General features: G+C 54.6%; 1 protein-coding gene across 8 annotated transcripts in view; it reads right to left on the bottom strand.

Moving 5' to 3' along the window:
- Positions 1–10049, bottom strand: part of MIER2 (MIER family member 2) — a 34972-nt gene extending 24923 nt beyond the window's left edge. The window contains exons 1-3 of one of the 8 annotated variants that reach the window (XM_032272055.1): positions 9972–9996; positions 5024–5102; positions 855–945 (exon numbers count right to left, since the gene is read on the bottom strand). In XM_032272055.1, coding sequence (XP_032127946.1) covers positions 855–945; positions 5024–5095 — 163 coding nt within the window. In that variant the 5' untranslated portion in view covers positions 5096–5102; positions 9972–9996. Of the gene's footprint in view, positions 1–188; positions 303–854; positions 946–5023; positions 5416–9031; positions 9594–9971 lie in introns of those variants that run through there. The other 7 variants (XM_032272058.1, XM_032272059.1, XM_032272057.1 and 4 more) reach the window with 7 other exon arrangements.
- Positions 10050–17302: the final 7253 nt, after the last annotated feature.

The raw sequence follows: 17302 nt of genomic DNA, 5'->3' as shown, positions 1-17302 counted from the left end.
CAGACAGGGAGCAGTACAGCCCAAGGCTGGGGGCCCGAGGGCCGGGGATCCAGGTCAGGAAGCTTCTAGGAGGGCAGCCACAGAGCCTGCGTGGCTGGACACACAGGGGCGCACCACGCACAGACCAGGCAGCTGCGGGACGTGGAAGACCCCTGGTGGCTGGTGCCTCGCTAGAGTGAGGGAATGACCTGGAGCTGCCTGGGTGCGCCTGGAGCCTCGGTGACCACAGCATCCCTGGAGGAGCCACGCAGGGAAAACAGGGATGGCAATGCCTTCTTTGGAGACTGGGGCGTGGACGAGTTTTACGCCGGGAAGACATGCAACCCTACACCTGGCCCATGGGAGCGCAGCAAGGGGAAGAAGGAGCAGTCACCCTTGCCCACCCACACTCCGCCCTGTGGGCCCAGCACAGGTGGCCAGCAGGCGGCCTGGGACCTCGATGCCCCTCGGGCAAGCAGCATCGGCGCAGGGAGGTGAAGGGAACCACGGTCTGCCTGTCTCCCCTGCTCCACTTTCTCCAGTCCGCATCCCTCAGCAAGCCCCCCTGTCCCAGCACCCCGGCAAAATGAGGTGGCCCTCAGCTTGGTGCAGGCCTGTGCCGGGTCCTCTGCTGGGGGTCCAGGCTCTGAGGACGGTCTCGGGTGGCTTGGGCTCCCTGACACTGCTAGAGAGCAGGAAGACGGAGTCCTGACCATGCTCCCCACAGCTCCATCTGGGCGGGTGGGAGCTGGAACACCCTGGAGTCTGGAAGCCAGTGTGCTGGTCACGGCTCTGCCAAGCCCGGCGGGCATTCTGTCTCTCACAGCCACAAAGGCCTTGGCAGACCTGGGTGCGGGGAGGAGGGAGGAAGGTACCTGCTGTTGTCTGCAAGCCAGGCTCCCCGGGGCACAGGCTGTGTGCAAGGCAGGAGACCACGCGAGGGCTCTGCCTCCCCAGCGAGGAGGCCTGCGGAGGAAGAGAAGCAGGGTTAGCTCGGCCGGTCCAAGTCCTGCTGCTGGACATCACAGGGTGGCAGCCAAGAGCAAGCACTGGTCAGAGCCCGTGTGGTGAGCAGGGAAGGGGCTTTGTCTCCGCCTCCGAGGGCTGGAGGCACTGGGCGCAGCACACACGTGGGGCCGCCACTGGTGCCGCCTCCCACCCAGGATGGCTTGCAGGGTGAAGGCTGTCTCGCCCCAGGCAGGACATGCATTGTGTGACACTGAAAACTGCCCACAAACAGGCCTCTGTCCTGACCCATGCTGCAACCGGACGAAGCTCAAGAACAGCATGCGCTGGGGGGGAAGCCAGACGCCAACGGCCACGGCGGAGGGTCCACCGATACAGAACGTCCAGAACAGACCAATCCACAGACAGAAAGGGGCTCGTGGGGGCCAGGAGCCAGGGAAAGGGATGGTGGGAGAGTGACTGCTAATGGGGATGACAGAATGTTTTAGATTAGAGTCAAAAGCTGCGTGACCGTGGATACACGAAAAATCAATGAATTATAAACTTTAAAGCAGGTGTATTTTATGTTTTATAAATTACCTCAATTTTTTAAATAAAAAGGCCGACAAAACCGTTATCATTATTACCATGTTCAATCTCTCTCTCTCTCTTTTTGAGACAGAGCCTTGCTCTGTCACGCAGGCCGGAGTGCAGTGGCACAATCTCGGCTCACTGCAACGCCTGCCTCCCAGGTTCAAGTGATTCCCCTGCCTCAGCCTCCCAAGTAGCTAGGACTGCAGGTGCACAGCACCACGCCCGGGTAATTTCCGTATTTTCAGTAGAGACGGGGTTTTACCAAGTTGTCCCAGGCTGGTCTCGAACTGCTGACCTCAAGTGATCCGCCCGCCTCGGCCTCCCAAAGTGTTGCGTGAACACCCACAGGAACCCACAACATCGCTCGTGCACATAAACACAAAAACCCTCAACAAAATACTGGCTAACTGAATCCAGCAACGTATAAAGACGATCATAAGCCAAGAACAAGTAAGATTTACCGCAGGGATGCAAGGCTGATTCAACACCAAAACTCAGTTACTATAATACACCACATCAACAAAATAAAAAAACCAAAACACAGGATCATCTCAACACGTCCAGTTCAACAGAATACAACACGCTTTCATAATGAAAAATACTCAACGAGCTCAGAACGGAAGGGAACGTCTCAGCCTGACAAAGAGCATCTAGGGAAAACCATACTCAGCACTGCCCTCAACGGTGAAAGGCTGGATGCACGCTCGAAGCCACCACGCGTACAACAACGTGTACTCTCACCTAAAACAGACCACGGAGAGCTGCAGGATGCAGTCAGTGCAAGAATGTGAAATAAAAAGAACCAAGATTGGTGAGGAAGCCCGGCGCGGGGGCTCACACCTGTCATCCCAACACTTTGGGAGGCCAAGGCGGGTGGATCACCTGAGGTCAGGAGTTCAAGACCAGCCTGACCAATGTGGTGAAACCCTGTCTCTATTAAAAATACCAAAAACAGATGGGCATTGTGGCATGTGCCTGGTAATCCCAGGTATTCAGGAGGCTGAGGCAGGAGAACTGCCTGAACCAGGGAGACAGAGGTTGTACTAAGCCAAGTCTGTGCCGCTGCACTCCAGCCTGGGCAACAGAGCAAGACTCCATTTAAAAAAAAAAGGACGAGGGTGAGGGCCAGAACACGGCTCACCCCACCTGTAATCCTGGCACCCTGGCAGACCGAGGTCAAGAGATCAAGGCCATTCTGACCAACATGGTGAAATCCCATCTCTACTAAAAACACAAAAATTAGCCGGGCGTGGTGGCATGCGCCTGTATTCCCAGCTACTCGGGAGGCTGAGGCAGGAGAATCACTTGAATCCAGGAGGCAAAGGCTGGAGTGAGCCAAGATCGTGCCACTGCACTCCAGCCTGGCGACAGAGCAAGACTCTGACTCAAAAAAAAAAAAAAAAAAAAGTCTGGTGAGGAAGAAGTAAAACTATCTCTGTGCTGGTCCTGGTGACACGACCTGAAAACTATTCAAACTAAAGTGAGCTCAGCAAGGTTGCAGTAGACAAAATCAATACATGAAAACTGATTTTATTTCTACATAAAAGCAATGAACAATACAAAAAGAAAATTAAAAGAACAATTCCGTTTACAATAGCATCAAGAGAAGTATGAAAGGTGTACAGTCCTGAGTGGACCAAGCACGCTGAAGGAAAGATCTCGGTGAATGAAAAGACATCCCGTGTGCATGGCTGAGAAGACAACATCAAGACGGCGTCACACCGGATGGATTCACAGGCTCAGCGCAATCCCCATCAGGGCCCTAGCCAGCTTCGTCGCAGAAACCCACCAGCTGACTCCAAAAAGCACGTGGAAGCTCAAGATACCCAAAACAGCCCAAACAATCTTGAAACAGAATACCTCCTGATTTCAGAACTCACCACAAAGCCATGGTAATCAAAACAGTGTGCACTTTGGGAGGCCGAGGCGGGTGGATCACGAGGTCAAGAGATCGAGACCATCCTGGTCAACATGGTGAAACCCCGTCTCTACCAAAAATACAAAAAAAATTAGCTGGGCATGGTGGCACGTGCCTGTAATCCCAGCTACTCAGGAGGCTGAGGCAGGAGAATTGCCTAAACCCAGGAGGCAGAAGTTGCGGTGAGCCGAGATCGCGCCATTGCACTCCAGCCTGGGTAACAAGAGTGAGACTCCGTCTCAAAAAAAAAAAAACAAAAAAAAAACAGTGTGGCGCTGCCATAAGGATAGCACAAAGATTAATGAAACACAACTGAGAACCCAGAAGTAAACTCACACATTCAGTCAAGAGTTGCCAAAGCAGTTCCAAGGGGGAATGCACAGTCTTTAACTAATGGTGCCGGGACAGCTGAATAGCCACATGCCACAGAATGGAGCGGGACCCCTACCTCACACCATATGTGAAAATTACCTCAAAATGGATCAAAGGTCTTAGGTAGAGGAGCTAAAACCATACAACTTTTAGGAGAAAATATAGGAATAAATATTTGTAAGCTTTTGATTGAATCTGCAGATGCGGGGGAAAAGAAATTGTGACCTTGAATTTGAACTGTTTCCTACACAAGACACCAAAATGAAAATTGACAAAAAAACAAATGGACAAACAACTTCCCCAAAATTAAAAACTTCTGTGCTTCGAAGGCCGCTATCAAGAAAGCAAAAGGACACCTCAGAACATCAGAGAAAACACCTAAAAAATCATCTATGCGGTCAGGAACTTGTTCTGAGAACACATAAAGAACTTTTACAACTCGATAAGGAAAAGACCGTTCAACCAAGAAATGGGCAAAGGATCTGAACAGACGTTTCTCCCAAGAGGACGCACAAATGGGCAGTGGCACAGGAAGAGACGCTCAGTGCAGCATCAGGGAAAAGCAAGCAAAATCCACACTGGGACCCGACTTCCTCCTCGGAGAACGACGCTCAGACAGACAGAGGACAGGTGCTGACAGGGACACGGACAAATCGGAATTCTCCTGCCCCGCTGGCGGGAATGTAAATGCTGCAGCCTCTCTGGAAGTAGGTCCAGCAACGTCTCCAAAAGGTAAATGATATTTAACCACACGACCCAGGTTAGGGTCCTAATTTCTATCGGCTGACAAACACCAAACAAGGGACTCGCGATCAGACAAAGGAAGGAAGTGCTGACATTACCACGTGGATGGACCTCGAAGGCGCCACGCTCCCAAAAGCAGCCAGACACAAAAGGCCACGTATCGTATGACTCACTTTATTTCTAAAGTCCAGGGCAGGCAAATCGTAGAGACAGAAAGTAGATTCCTGGTCGAAAGGGGTTGGGGGGTAGATGTGAGGTTGGGGCGTGACCACAAAGGGGTGTGGGGTTCCTTTTGGAGTGATGAAAATGTTCTAGAATTGACTGTGATGGTGGCCACACAACTCGATGGATGCATGAACAACCACTGAGCTGCACGCATTTGAATGGCTGAGCTGCACGGTAAATGAATCATACCTCGGTAAAGCTGCTGCCAAAAAGCGTAGATTAAAGTATTTAATGAAGTTTAAACACCTGTTTAGTAAGATTTTCAACACGGATTTCTTCACGGGTCCTCAAGTAAAACCTCAGAGGTGGCACGCTCATTCCCTGCCTAAGAAAAACAAGGCAAGACGCTCAAGGAGACAGTGAGCCACCCAAGCTCACACAGCAAGGGCACCATCAGGCTCAGGCCGGCAGCCCGCAGACCCTTCCAGCCCGGCACTCCTGGGGGCACAAGGATGGCACAGTTGACCCCTGAACAACACGGGGGTTGTGGGTGCCAGCCCGGCACACAGGTAAAAGCCCATGCATCAACTTCCGCCTCCCCAAAACCCCACTGACAGCCTCCTGCTGATCGGAAGCTTTACTGGTAACACACACAGTTAACACACATGTATTTCCTATGTTGTATGATGTACTGTTTTCTTACCAAGAAAAGCAACTACAGAAAAGGTGAAGGCAAATCTAAGGAACAGAAAATATATTTACTATTCAGTGAGTGGAAGTGGATCATCCTAAAGGTCTTCACCCTGGTCATCTTCAGGCTGAGACGCTGAGGAGGAGGAGAAGGGGGAGGGGTTGGCCTTGCTGTCTCGGGTGGAGCAGAGGTGGAAGGAAATCCACGTGTAAGTGACCTGCGCAGTTCAAACCCGTGAGGTTCAAGGGCCAAGGGTACAGCAGTATATATCGGAGCTGTGAAGGGGGCTGGGGCGGCCACTGGCCCTGGGCTGACTGCAGCAACGAGGCTGGCGAGGACCAAGGATAACCTCAAACTCTAAGCGGACAGTGACATGCCCCATCCAGCTTCAGAAAGTCTAGCTCCGTGGTGGCAGAGGGCAACTAGAAGACAGAGGGAAGGAAGAGCCACAGCAGGCCCCGGTGGGAAGGGGCATGGGGATGGGAGCACACAGGCGGGCAGAGTGCCTGGCGGCTGCAGGAGCAGCTCACACCTCCTGCCCTATGGTCAGTCGGGTCTGGCAGAGACGGCCTCATGGCTTTCCAGGAAACGGCAGGGGGCTACCAGCCCACGACCACTCTGCACAGCCACAAGCGGCGTGACGCCACAGGGAGAGCACCCTAAGCAACCGCCGAAGTCACCCTCGGCCCTCTCCGCAACCCTCTGGGTAGGGGTCAAGGGGAGGCTCTCTGGGCAATGGTTCCCGCCTCAGTCAGGGGCTGGCTTTCCATTCCTGCAAGCAGGAGCCTGGCAAGGGGAGGGCAGGCAACGACATCAGATGAGGCCCCGGTCTGGACGGCAAGCTGACAACAGCCCCGCAGGCTGGAAGTCCACACACAGTGAAATCACATCTGGCCCCAGGAGAGGTGGTCTGTGGGGTCTGAGGAGGATCTGGCCCTTATCTGACGTGCCATTTAACAGGGGAGCTGAGGCAGAGCGGGGCAAAGAGGGAAGCAGCTGGGAGCAGCAGAAAGAGCTACCAACAGGAGGCCGTGAGCAGCCTGGGAGTCCCAAGTTCATGTCCACGTGACTCCGAGTTCCTGGAACTTACCGCGGAATACAGACTTCACGGACCTTCTTCCCTCCCGCTGCCCTGCCTGGCGTCCAGGACCACGTTTACTCTACCAGCAGATTCCCGGGGCCACACTTCCCTCACCGAGAACACTCTGGAGGTTTCCCTCTGAGTTCACTCCAGGGAAGCCAAAGGCCTCTGTTTTGTCAAAGTGGAAGCAAGAAAAAGATGGGGAGCAGGCCAAGGGTATTCCAGGTAACGAAAAAGAGAAGGGAGCCCAAGCGACACTCTAGAAACAAGGTCCCGAGGACAGCAGGCCACAGACCAGAGCGGCCACCAAGGTCTTCTGGGAGCAGAGGCAGCCGCCAGCTCCTCAGCATAAAGGCTGAGCCAGAGGCCTGGCTGCGGAGCACAGGACGGCCCTTCCGCGAGCGCAGCCTCCAATTCCTCGGCAGCCCCCAAAGCTGCAGACTGTGCCAGAAACCAGAAGGGGCCACCCTTCAACGCTTAACCCAAAATCACACAGAGGCAAGTTTCATTCGCCAAGATGGCTGCACCCACACCTCCCAGCCCACAAGCTCTCCTGCGGGGGCGACTGGGACAACCTCCTTCCAAGAGCCATCCTTGACCTTCTCCCCACCCACACAAACTACACAGCCAGGCCCTCCTGGACCGCCCAGCACCCACTCCTCCATCTGACCAACGCTCCCAGAGCGCCCACTCTGCTAACCCGAGAAACAAGTTCCACCTGCCTCCACCCACACGGAGCTACCAGTTTTGGACAGAGATAAACAAGTGGACGCCTATGGGACCAAGGGAAGAAAACAGGGTGCAGGGGCTTCTCAAGTGGGAGTCAGGGAAGGCCAGGGGTCCTGAGGAGAGGTAGGACCACCCGCTGGCACCCCCCCCAAGGGGCAGAGTGCTCCAGCAAACGAAGGAGCCCCGGGCCCTGGACTGGGGGCGGCTCGGTGGAGACCACCCCACAGAGCCGGGGGGGTCTCAACAAGAGGAGCACTTTGTCCAAGCGACCACAGAAAGTCATGGAGGACTTTAGGCAGGAGCAACAAACTCTTATGTTTCTACAAGATTAGCGTCTCTGAGAACAGCACACAGCATTCCCGCCTGCCACTGTGGTGCTTACGATTACTCCGAGATAAAGATACCAGAATAAAGCAGCTAATACCGATCACATGCTACTGAGTTACAAACTGCCATTCTTACGGGTTAAAAACAGTGGAATGCTGTCAGCTCCACAAGGCTCAACTTCCATGCACAAGCCACTACGGCAGGACCTCATCGGACCTCCGAGCTCTGAAGGTTGACCACGGGCTTCCCATTTCAGAGATGAGAAGAGGAAGTTCTGAGCCGTCCGGCGACCCGCCCAGGCCCACGCAGAACAAGCCCGGTGGTCGAAGGGGCCGCCATGGCTCCCCACGCTCAGCGCCCTCACGCCTGCTGGTCCCAACCCGTCCACGCCTCTCTCTGACCAGACTCTGCATCCCTGTAGGACAGGCTCTGTCTGCTCCATTCACTCCCAGACCCTCAGGGCCGAGGACAGAGCAAGACCTCCTTAGGAAATCAAATCAAGCTGGCGCGGTGGCTCACGCTGGTAATCCCAGCACTTTGGGAGGCCAAGGTGGGTGGATCACGAGCTCAGGAGTTCAAGACCAGCCTGGCCAACGTGGTGAAACCCCGTCTCTAATAAAAATACAAAAATTAGCCAGGTGTGGTGTCGGGCACCTGTAATCCCAGCTACTCAGGAGGCTGAGGCAGAGACTTGCTTGAACCCAGGAGGCGGAGGTTGCAGTGAGCGGAGATCAAGCCACTGCACTTCAGCCCGGGTGACAAAGCAAGACTCCATCTCAAAAAATAAAAAAATAAGATCAAATTCACTCGACTGGGCACCACTCCAAACTGTAAAACAGGGTTCCCAGGCGCACCCAGACAACGAACCGCTATGTGCACTTGAGGAGGAGCTCAGCCCAAGGCAGGGCAGAACTGATGGCCACACGCAGCTCTGGGGGAGTCTGACTTGCGCCGTCCCGGACACACAGCCACCTGTGAGGTCGTGTGCTGCCCAAACGCCACCTCACTCCCAGGAGAGATGCCAGGAGCACACACTCGCTCGGCCACCACGTCTCCCAAGGCCACTGGGAGATGGAGCTTCTGCCTCTGACCGTGGACTCAGCCTCCGTAAGTATCTCAAGAATCAGCTCTCCATGAAGGAACTGGCTGGTGAGGCCTGGCCTGGCATCGACACACCTCCACCGTCTGTGGCACAAACACGGGGCCTGCTGCTGCCCCTTGAGGAGGTGACCAGGGGCAGAGAATGGCCAGACCTGCTCTCCAGAACGCCCACTCGCGTGCTGCCAAGGCATAAACACGCAACGCGGCCCCAGGGCCAGGCCGCATTTCCCATGCCGGCTTCCCACGAGGTGGCTGTGCCTGGCTGGGTGGGCACCTCCTCCTCCGGGCCCTGCGGCCCAGAGATAAGGACCACTTCCTCAACCTGCCTGCCTGTCGTAACTTCTGGGTCGAGCCCCGTTTGCTGAGGACCTCGCAGCCGCCGTACCTTCGCCCACATCATCTCACTCCGTGTTCACCGGGACCCTGCACGGTGAAGGCAAGTCCACACAGGCTCATCCAGCACTCCAGAATCAACAAAAAGCTCCAAAGGCGAAAGTTTCTTCCTCCTGGTCTGACCTGACGCGAGGCTCTCATCCAGACGGTCCTGGGTGGGTTTGATCCAACATCACGGTCCAAAACCCCACGGATCCTCAAATCGCAAAAATTCCGGACTCCCACATACGGCCGGCCCCGACGATCTGGGGCGCAGGGTCCGGGGCTCGCGCCCCGGACGGGGAGGCGGCTCCAGAAGTAACTTCGCGCCCGGGCGAGGCTGGTCCAACTCTGCTGAGATCGGCCCCGACGCGCTCTAGGCCCCGGCAGACCCCCCCACCCCCTGCGCCCGGTCTGCGCCAGGCGGGTCCGCGTCGGGAGTTCGAATCCCGCCCGGGGTCTGCGCCGGCCCCACCGGGGGGACTCGCGGCGGCGGAGGCGCGGTGGGTCCACCGGGATCCCGACGGGGAGCGCGGGGCGCCTGGCGGCCCCGGCACTCGGCAAAGTTGGCAAACGCGCAGGAAACGGAGGCCCGCGCGCCGCGGGGCCGGGCCGGGAACGGGAGCCGGAGTGGGGCCGCGCGCCCCCCGACCCCCGCCCCCGCCCCGCGCCCTCCCCTCCCCCACCCCGGCCCCCGCGCGCCCCGCGCCGCCGCGCATGCGCACTGCAGCCCGCGATGTGGCAGCCGGGAGGGGGGGCCGGGCCGGGCCGGGGGCGGCCGCCGACGGAGCCCCGCGCCCCTCCGGCCCCGGACGGGCCAGGCGCCCCGGCCGGCCACAGAGCTCCAGAGCGGTGCTGTCCACCCCCGGGGCCCACGGCGAGGCCCGGCCAGGGCGGCGGGGGACGCGGGCGCGCGGGGGCGGGGGGCCGGCTCCCCCGGCCCGCTCACTCACCTCCGCCATGGCCGTGTGTGCGCGGGAGGCGGCGGCCGCTCCGGGATCCCCGGATGCGGGTCCGCGCGCTCATTGGCTACGGCGCCCGGAGGGCGGGGTCGGGGCGGAGCCTGGAGGGGCGGAGCCTGGAGGGGGCGGAGAGCGTCCGGGCGCGTAGTAGGGGCGCGGGCGCGCGGCGGAGCGTGTCCTCCGGGCCGTCTCCGCCGGACGCTGGGCTCGGCCTTGCCGTGGCGGAGAACGAGGCGTTCCACAAGAACGCGAGCTCCCGACGCCACACCTGCGCGGGGTCACGTGGGTCCGTGTGCCCTCGCCGATCCCACGGCTGCTCGCCGTTAGCACCCCGCGTGGCGGACGGGGAAACTGAGGCCCAGGGCGACGGACCACCCAGAGCGTCAGGGACACCGCCAGAGCTGGGGCCCGGGCGGCGTGGTTCTGGAACTTTCTGCACTTTTGCACCCGGGATGAGCAAAGTAGCCCCTCGAGGAACGAGTTGGGGAGCTGGGGAATCGGAGAGCTTCTAGAACCTGCAGTCCGGGCCGGCCGCGGGGCGCACGCCTGTCATCCCAGCACTTGGGGAGGCCGAGGCGGGGGGATCACCTGAGGTCGGGAGTTCCAGACCCGTCTGACCAATATGGTGAAACCCCGTCTCTACCTGCAGTCCGTCGTTGTTCGCTGACGGAACATTTCTGGGACACGTGCACGTTCTGATCCTGCGCCAGGCCCCCGGGGAGGGTCTCAGGGAGTCAGAACTAACGCCTGTCTTCAGGGCGCTTAGATGGAGGATGGGAAGGCAAGGACCCACCACACTTTAAGTTTGAGACGGGGCTGTGAGGAGGCAGGGGCCAGGCGGGAGATGCGGGGCCTGGGCAGAGTGCAGAGAGACTTGGGGACGTCGGCAGCACAGGACTCAGTGACGGAGGGAAGCTGGAGAAAGAGTGAAGCCTGGCCTCCAGATGTATGGGCTGCACAGAGGGGTGGAGGGCCGTTCCACCCGAGACCCAGAGGAGGGACACGGGGAGAGAAAGAATCGAGTTTCCCGGTGATCAGCCAATGAACACTGAGGACTTGACATGCACCACCCTGGATGCCGGACACAAAAGCATCACTCAGTCCTCTGAGAGCTCACCAACCTGAAGAGAGAAGAACCACTCTGGAGGGGTCTATCCTCACTCCGTTTTGGGGGGTTGGTGTCATTCAGATGCAGGGTTCTGGCCCTGGTGTTCAAGAGTCCTCACTGATTTGTGCAATGCTTGGTTCATTCATCTATTACTCATTTATTATTACTCATTTCAGTCCGTCGGTGGACGAAACGTGCACCTTATGCCGTCCTCACCTGGGTGCGGGGTGGCCAGAGGTCCAGTGAAGCAGGAAGATGCATGAACAGGTGTAAGAGTGGGTGCCGTGCTGTCACAGGTGGAGGGCTGGAAGACAAGGGCTTGAGTCCGCCTGGAGCAACCAGAGAAGATTCCTAAGAGAGAGCTTGGCAAGAGTCATCACACAGATGTTAGATGAGGGCTTGGGTGAACAGAAGGGTATCGTGGCCTGGTACGGTGGCTCACACCTGTAATCCTAACACTTTGGGAGGCAGAGCTGGGAGGATCACTTGAGTTCAGGAGTTCAAGACCAGCCTGGGCAACATAGTGAAACCCTGTCTCTACTAAAAGTACAAAAATTAGGGGCCGGGCATGATGGCTGGAGCCCGACACGGTAGCTCATGCCTGTAATCCTAGCATTTTGGGAGGCCAAGGCAGGCAGATCATAAGATCAGATCGAGACCATTGTGGCTAACACGAAACCCCATCTCTACTAAAAATGAAAAGTTAGCTGGATGTGGTGGTGTGTGCCTCTAATCCCAGCTACTCAGGAGGCCGACGCAGGAGAATCTTTCAAACCCGGGAAATGGAGGTTGCCGTGAGCTGAGATGACACCACTGCACTCTAGCCCAGGCGACAGAGCAAGATTCTGTCTCAAAAAAAAAAAAAAAGCCAGGTGTGGTGGTGGGCGCCCATAACCCCAGCTACCTGGGAGACAGAAGGACGCCTGAGGGAGGCTGAGGCAGGAGAATCACTTGAACCCAGAAGGCGGAGGTTACAGTGAGCTGAGATCACACCACTGCACTGCAGCCTGAACAAAAGAGTGAAACTCCGTCTCAAAAAAAACACACAGAAAACCGATGAAGTGAACAAGGCAGTGAGTGTTAGCAGCTGAGTTTGGACATGGGTATGGAGGTTGTTTTTTTTTTTTTCCTTTTTTGAGAGAGAGTGTTGCTCTGTTGCCCAGGCTGGTGTGCAGCCTGGCGTGATCTTGGTTCACTGCAACCTCCGTCTCCTGGGTTCAAGCAATTCTCCTGCCTCAGCCTCCCGAGTAGCTGGGACTACAGGTGTGCGCCACCACGCCTGGATGACTTTTGTATTTTTAGTGGAGACGGGGTTTCACCATGTTGACCAGGATAGTCTCGATCTCTTGGCCTCAGGTGATTCGCCCGCTTCAGCCTCCCAAAGTGCTGGGATTACAGGCGTGAGCCACCACGCCCTGCCAGTATGTTTTCTACCATACTGATTCCTGCAATTATTCTATGAGCATAACATGAAGTAAAACTCAGAAAATAAACAGCAATAGGCCGGGCGCGGTGGCTCACGCCTGTAATCCCAACACCTTGGGGGGCCGAGGCAGGCAGACCACGAGGTCAAGAGATTGAGACCATCCTGGCCAACATGGCGAAACCCCATCTGTACTGAAAAATACAAAAACTAGCCGGGCGTGGTGGTGCGCACCTGGAGTCCCAGCTACTCGGGAGGCTGAGGCGGGAGGATTGCTTGAACTCGGGACCAGGAGGCGGAGGTTGCAGTGAGCCGAGATGGCGCCTCTGCACTCCAGCCTGTTACCTGGTGACAGAACAAGACTCTGTCTCAAAAAGAAAAGAAAGAAAGAGAGAGAGAGAGAAAAGGAAAGAAGAAAGAAAGGAAAGAAAGAAAAAGAAGAAAGAAAGAAAGAAAGGAAGGAAGGAAAGAAAGAGAGAGAGAGAGAAAGAAAGAAAAAGGAAGGAAGGAAGGAGAGAGAGAGAGAGAAAGAAAGAAAAAGGAAGGAAGGAGAAGGAAAGAGAGAGAGAGAGAGAAGGAAAGAGAGAGAAAGAAAATAAAGAGCAGTGGACCCTGAGCAGAGACCTGCAGAGGAGAGGCTGGCGAGGGTGCCCCAGCACTGGCACAGCAGTTTGGCCGGACGCATCGTTGGAGGAGATGCACCGTGTGAGCCTCCACTGTAGGATCCCTGTTCCTTCTCTGCCTGGTTTTCACGGTCGGCGGGCAGCTTTCACATTTGACGGAGGCGTGGCATCCCCAGGACGAGGGTCCAGGTCGCCACGTCGCTAAGCCTCTTGGCGCAGATGGTGAATGTGGTGGAGCTGGGGGTGACAAATCCGTGGCAGCCATGAGGCAGCAGGGGGGCTGCAGCTCAACCAAGCCATGTTTTCCTTGCAAAATTTCCCCAGAAAAAGAGGCCTAACAAGGTCCTGGAGGAGCTGTTAGCAGTTCACGGGGCGGCCTGTAGTGGGTGTGGGGTGCATCATGAAACCCTCATTTCCCCCTCTGCTCAGGGCCAAGTATCCCTCTGAGGGGCTGCCCGCATCAGCGACGGGCTGGTTCAGATCTATAAGGACCCAGGCACCTGTGACCAGCTGGGGCCAACCGTGAGGCTGCAGAGGTCCTGTGGGATTGGAGGAGGCTCTGTCATCCCAGCTCGCTCCTTCCTCCCTCCAGCCCTCCTTCCTTCACTCTCCAACAGGCGTTGACCCCAAGAGTGACCCCCACAATATTCCTGCACATAATCTGTGTCTCAAAGTCTGTGTCCTGGAGACCTATGCCACAGAGCATGAGTCACTTTTTTTTTTTTTTTTTTTTTTTAGATGGAGTCTCGCTCTGTAGCCCAGGCTGGAGTGCCGTGGCACCATCTCAGCTCACCCCTACCTCACCTCCTGGGTCCCTGTTCAGGCAATTCTCCTACCTCAGCCTCCCAAGTAGCTGGGATTACAGGCACGAGCCACCGCGCCCAGCTAATTTTTGTGTTTTTTAGTAGAGACGGGGTTGAGTCACATTTTGAAAGGTTTAATAAAACGGAAGAAGCATCTCAGTCTATCTGTGCTGCTACGATGAAGCACCGCGGACGAGGGTGTTTATAAAGAAACAAATTTATTTCTCACAGTTCTGGAGTCTAGACAGCCTTGATCAAGGTGTCCAGGGAGAGACTGGTCTCTACACCCAAGACGGTGCCTCCAAAGGGAGGAACGCCGAATCCTCACGTGGCAAAAGGGATAGAAGGGCAAAGAGTGCTCCCTTTGCCCTGGTTATAAGGGTGCTAATCCCATTCCTGGGGGCAGAGCCCTCATGACTTAACCTCCTGCCAGAGGTCCCGCCTTTTCATCCGGTTGCATTGCAGATTAAGTTTCAACATGAATTTTGGAGGGACGCCATCATTCACATTACAGCAAAAAGCAAGACAAATTGAAAATCTAAGATAATGAGAGAGAAGATGGCCACAAAAGAAAATGAATAGAAAAAAAAAAAAAAAAAGCAGGGCCGGGTGTGGTGGCTCACACCTGTAATCCCAGCATGTTGGGAGACCGAGGCGGGAGGATCGCTTGAGCCTAGGAGTTCAAGACCAGCCTGGGCAACATAGGGAGACCCAGTCTCTACCGAAAAGCAACAAGCAGAACAAATATATACATACATGCACACACACGTGTATATAATATTGAAAAAGAATATAAAACAATAAAAAGACAAAACAAAAAAAGAAAAAATAGAAAGTGTAGCAAATATGTTGAAAACCAAGATGAAGCATTTATTCTATCAAAAGACATAAAAAGGGTAAGCTCAGAAGGGATCACAGGACAAACCTCAGCCCTGGGAGCCAAGCGAGGATGAAACCTAAGACACGGTGGCTCACGTGGCCTCCCTGCCAGCATGCGGGGGCGTGATCTGGCCCCCAAATCCAGCTTCAGAATCTGCTTTCTCAGACTCCTTTTGCAGGTCAGAGTCTCCAGGAAGTGAATGCCGAGACAGAGGAGGGCTCTCGGGTGGGCACCTGTGGGGAAGGGTCTGCAGCACAGACGCAGCACGGGCTTCAGCTCTGGGGCCCTTCGGAGCTGTCCCCTCAGGGACAAAGGATTGGAACCCATGCATTGGCCACGGGGGCCCACGGAGAGCAGTTGTCGTCAGGCAAGGGTGATTCCCAGAGGGAGTGCCTTCCAGAAGCTGGAGGACGGCTGCTGAGCCACACCACCACTCCATCTCCTTCTGAGAATGTAAATGGTCTGTATTTTCATTCTAGTGATTACCTTTGCAATTACCATTTCATATAATCTGCTTAGTTCCACTGCTTCAGACCAACACTGTCTCACAGGAGAGCAACACAACTTAAAATTTTCTAGTAACCAGGCCGGGCGCGGTGGCTCACGCCTGTCATCCCAGCACTTTGGGAGGCCGAGGCGGGTGGATCACGAGGTCAAGAGATCGAGACCATCCTGGTCAACACGGTGAAACCCCGTCTCTACTAAAACTACAAAAAATTAGCTGGGCATGGTGGTGCGTGCCTGTAATCCCAGCTACTCAGGAGGCTGAGGCAGGAGAATTGCCCGAACCCAGGAGGCGGAGGTTGTGGTGAGCCGAGATCGCGCCACTGCACTCCAGCCTGGGTAACAAGAGCGAAACTCCGTCTCAAAAAAAAAAAAAAAAATTCTAGTAACCACATGAAAAAGGTAAAAAGAACCAAGTAAAATTTGTTATTTCATACAACATATCATTAAAGTATTATCTTTCCCACATGTAATCAATATAAAATTATTGAGAGACTTAACATTCTGTTTTCCATACTGTTTTTAATCTCTGGTGTGTATTTTACACTCATAGGACATTGTAATTCAAATTAGCCACATGTGACTTGCCCGAGAACCACATGTGGCCACCACTTTGCCCCATTCCCCCTCTCCTAAATTACAGAATCCCAGTTAATAACATAGGTTTTTCTTCCTAACATTATGCTCTTAAATATACTTACATTTCTATTTTTGGAATAATCCATTATAAATAATTTTTTTGATGAGGGAAGGTGTCTACCTGTACCACTTCCTGTTTTCTCTGCCCCCTCCTCAATTTTTGTTAACTGTACCATTTCTAGTTCTAGCATTTATAACATCTGCGTTTGTAGACATTCTTCTTAGATTTGATTTAATGCCAGTCCTGAAGTAAGGTGGATTCAGTGCTCACCATCATTTCTCTTACTGTGGCTTCTTCATTTTCTCTCACTTGGCTGAAAGGCATTCTTAAATAGTTTCTTCAGGGCCTTCCTTCAATTCTTGCATGCTCTAAGACATTTGTGTGAGGTCTTTTTTTTTTTTTTTTGAGATGGAGTTTTGCTCTTGAACCTCTGCCTCCCAGGTTCAAGTGATTCTCCTGCCTCAGCCTCCCAAATAGCGGGGATTACAGGCGTGTACCATCACGCCCAGTCAATTTTGTATTTTTAGTAGAGACAGGGTTTCACCATGTTGGCCAGGCTGGTCTTGAACTCCTGACCTCAGGTGATCCACCTGCCTGGGCCTCCCAAAGTGCTGGGATTACAGGCGTGAGCCACCACGCCCGGCCTAGTTTTCTTAAACTATAAATTTAAATATTTGCTCTGTTCAATTATTTTGTTTGTCTTCTTTGAGACTATTGCTTTTACATATGTAGTATGGCCTTTTTCTGGTTTTCAGATCTACTATCTTCTCCTGGACCGTCTATGACGATCTGTTATTTTCATGTTGTATTGTGCTAGTTTTTGTCAATCCTGCTTTCCATGTACTTTTACATCTTCTGAATATCTGTTCTCCTTAAGGCAATTTAGACTTTTTTTTTTTTTTGTGGAGACGGAGTTTCACTCATGTTACCCAGGCTGGAGTGCAATGGCACGATCTCGGCTCACCACAACGTCCGCCTCCTGGGTTCAGGCAATTCTCCTGCCTCAGCCTCCTGAGTAGCTGGGATTACAGGCACCCCCCACCATGCCAGGCTAATTTTTGTATTTTTAGTACAGACAGGGTTTCACCGTCTTGGCCAGGCTGATCTTGAACTCCTGTACGCAAGTGATCTGCCCACCTCAGCTCCCAAAGTGCTGGGATTACAGGCAAGAGTCACCGTGCCTGGCACTGTAATTTTAATTTCATTTATTTTTAATATTTTTTTTTGAGACAGAGTCTCGCTCCATCACCCAGTTGGAGTGCAGTGGTGCGATCTTGGCTCACTGCAGCCCCTGCCTCCTGGGCTCCAGCGATTCTTGCGCCTCCCCGAGTAGTTGGGATT

Source organism: Sapajus apella, unplaced genomic scaffold (assembly GCF_009761245.1).
Source record: "Sapajus apella isolate SASKATOON/1434 unplaced genomic scaffold, GSC_monkey_1.0 scaffold280, whole genome shotgun sequence".
Classification (NCBI taxonomy): domain Eukaryota; kingdom Metazoa; phylum Chordata; class Mammalia; order Primates; family Cebidae; genus Sapajus; species Sapajus apella.
The sequence above is the reverse complement of the archived record's forward strand: the minus strand, read 5'-3'. Positions and strand labels throughout refer to the sequence as shown.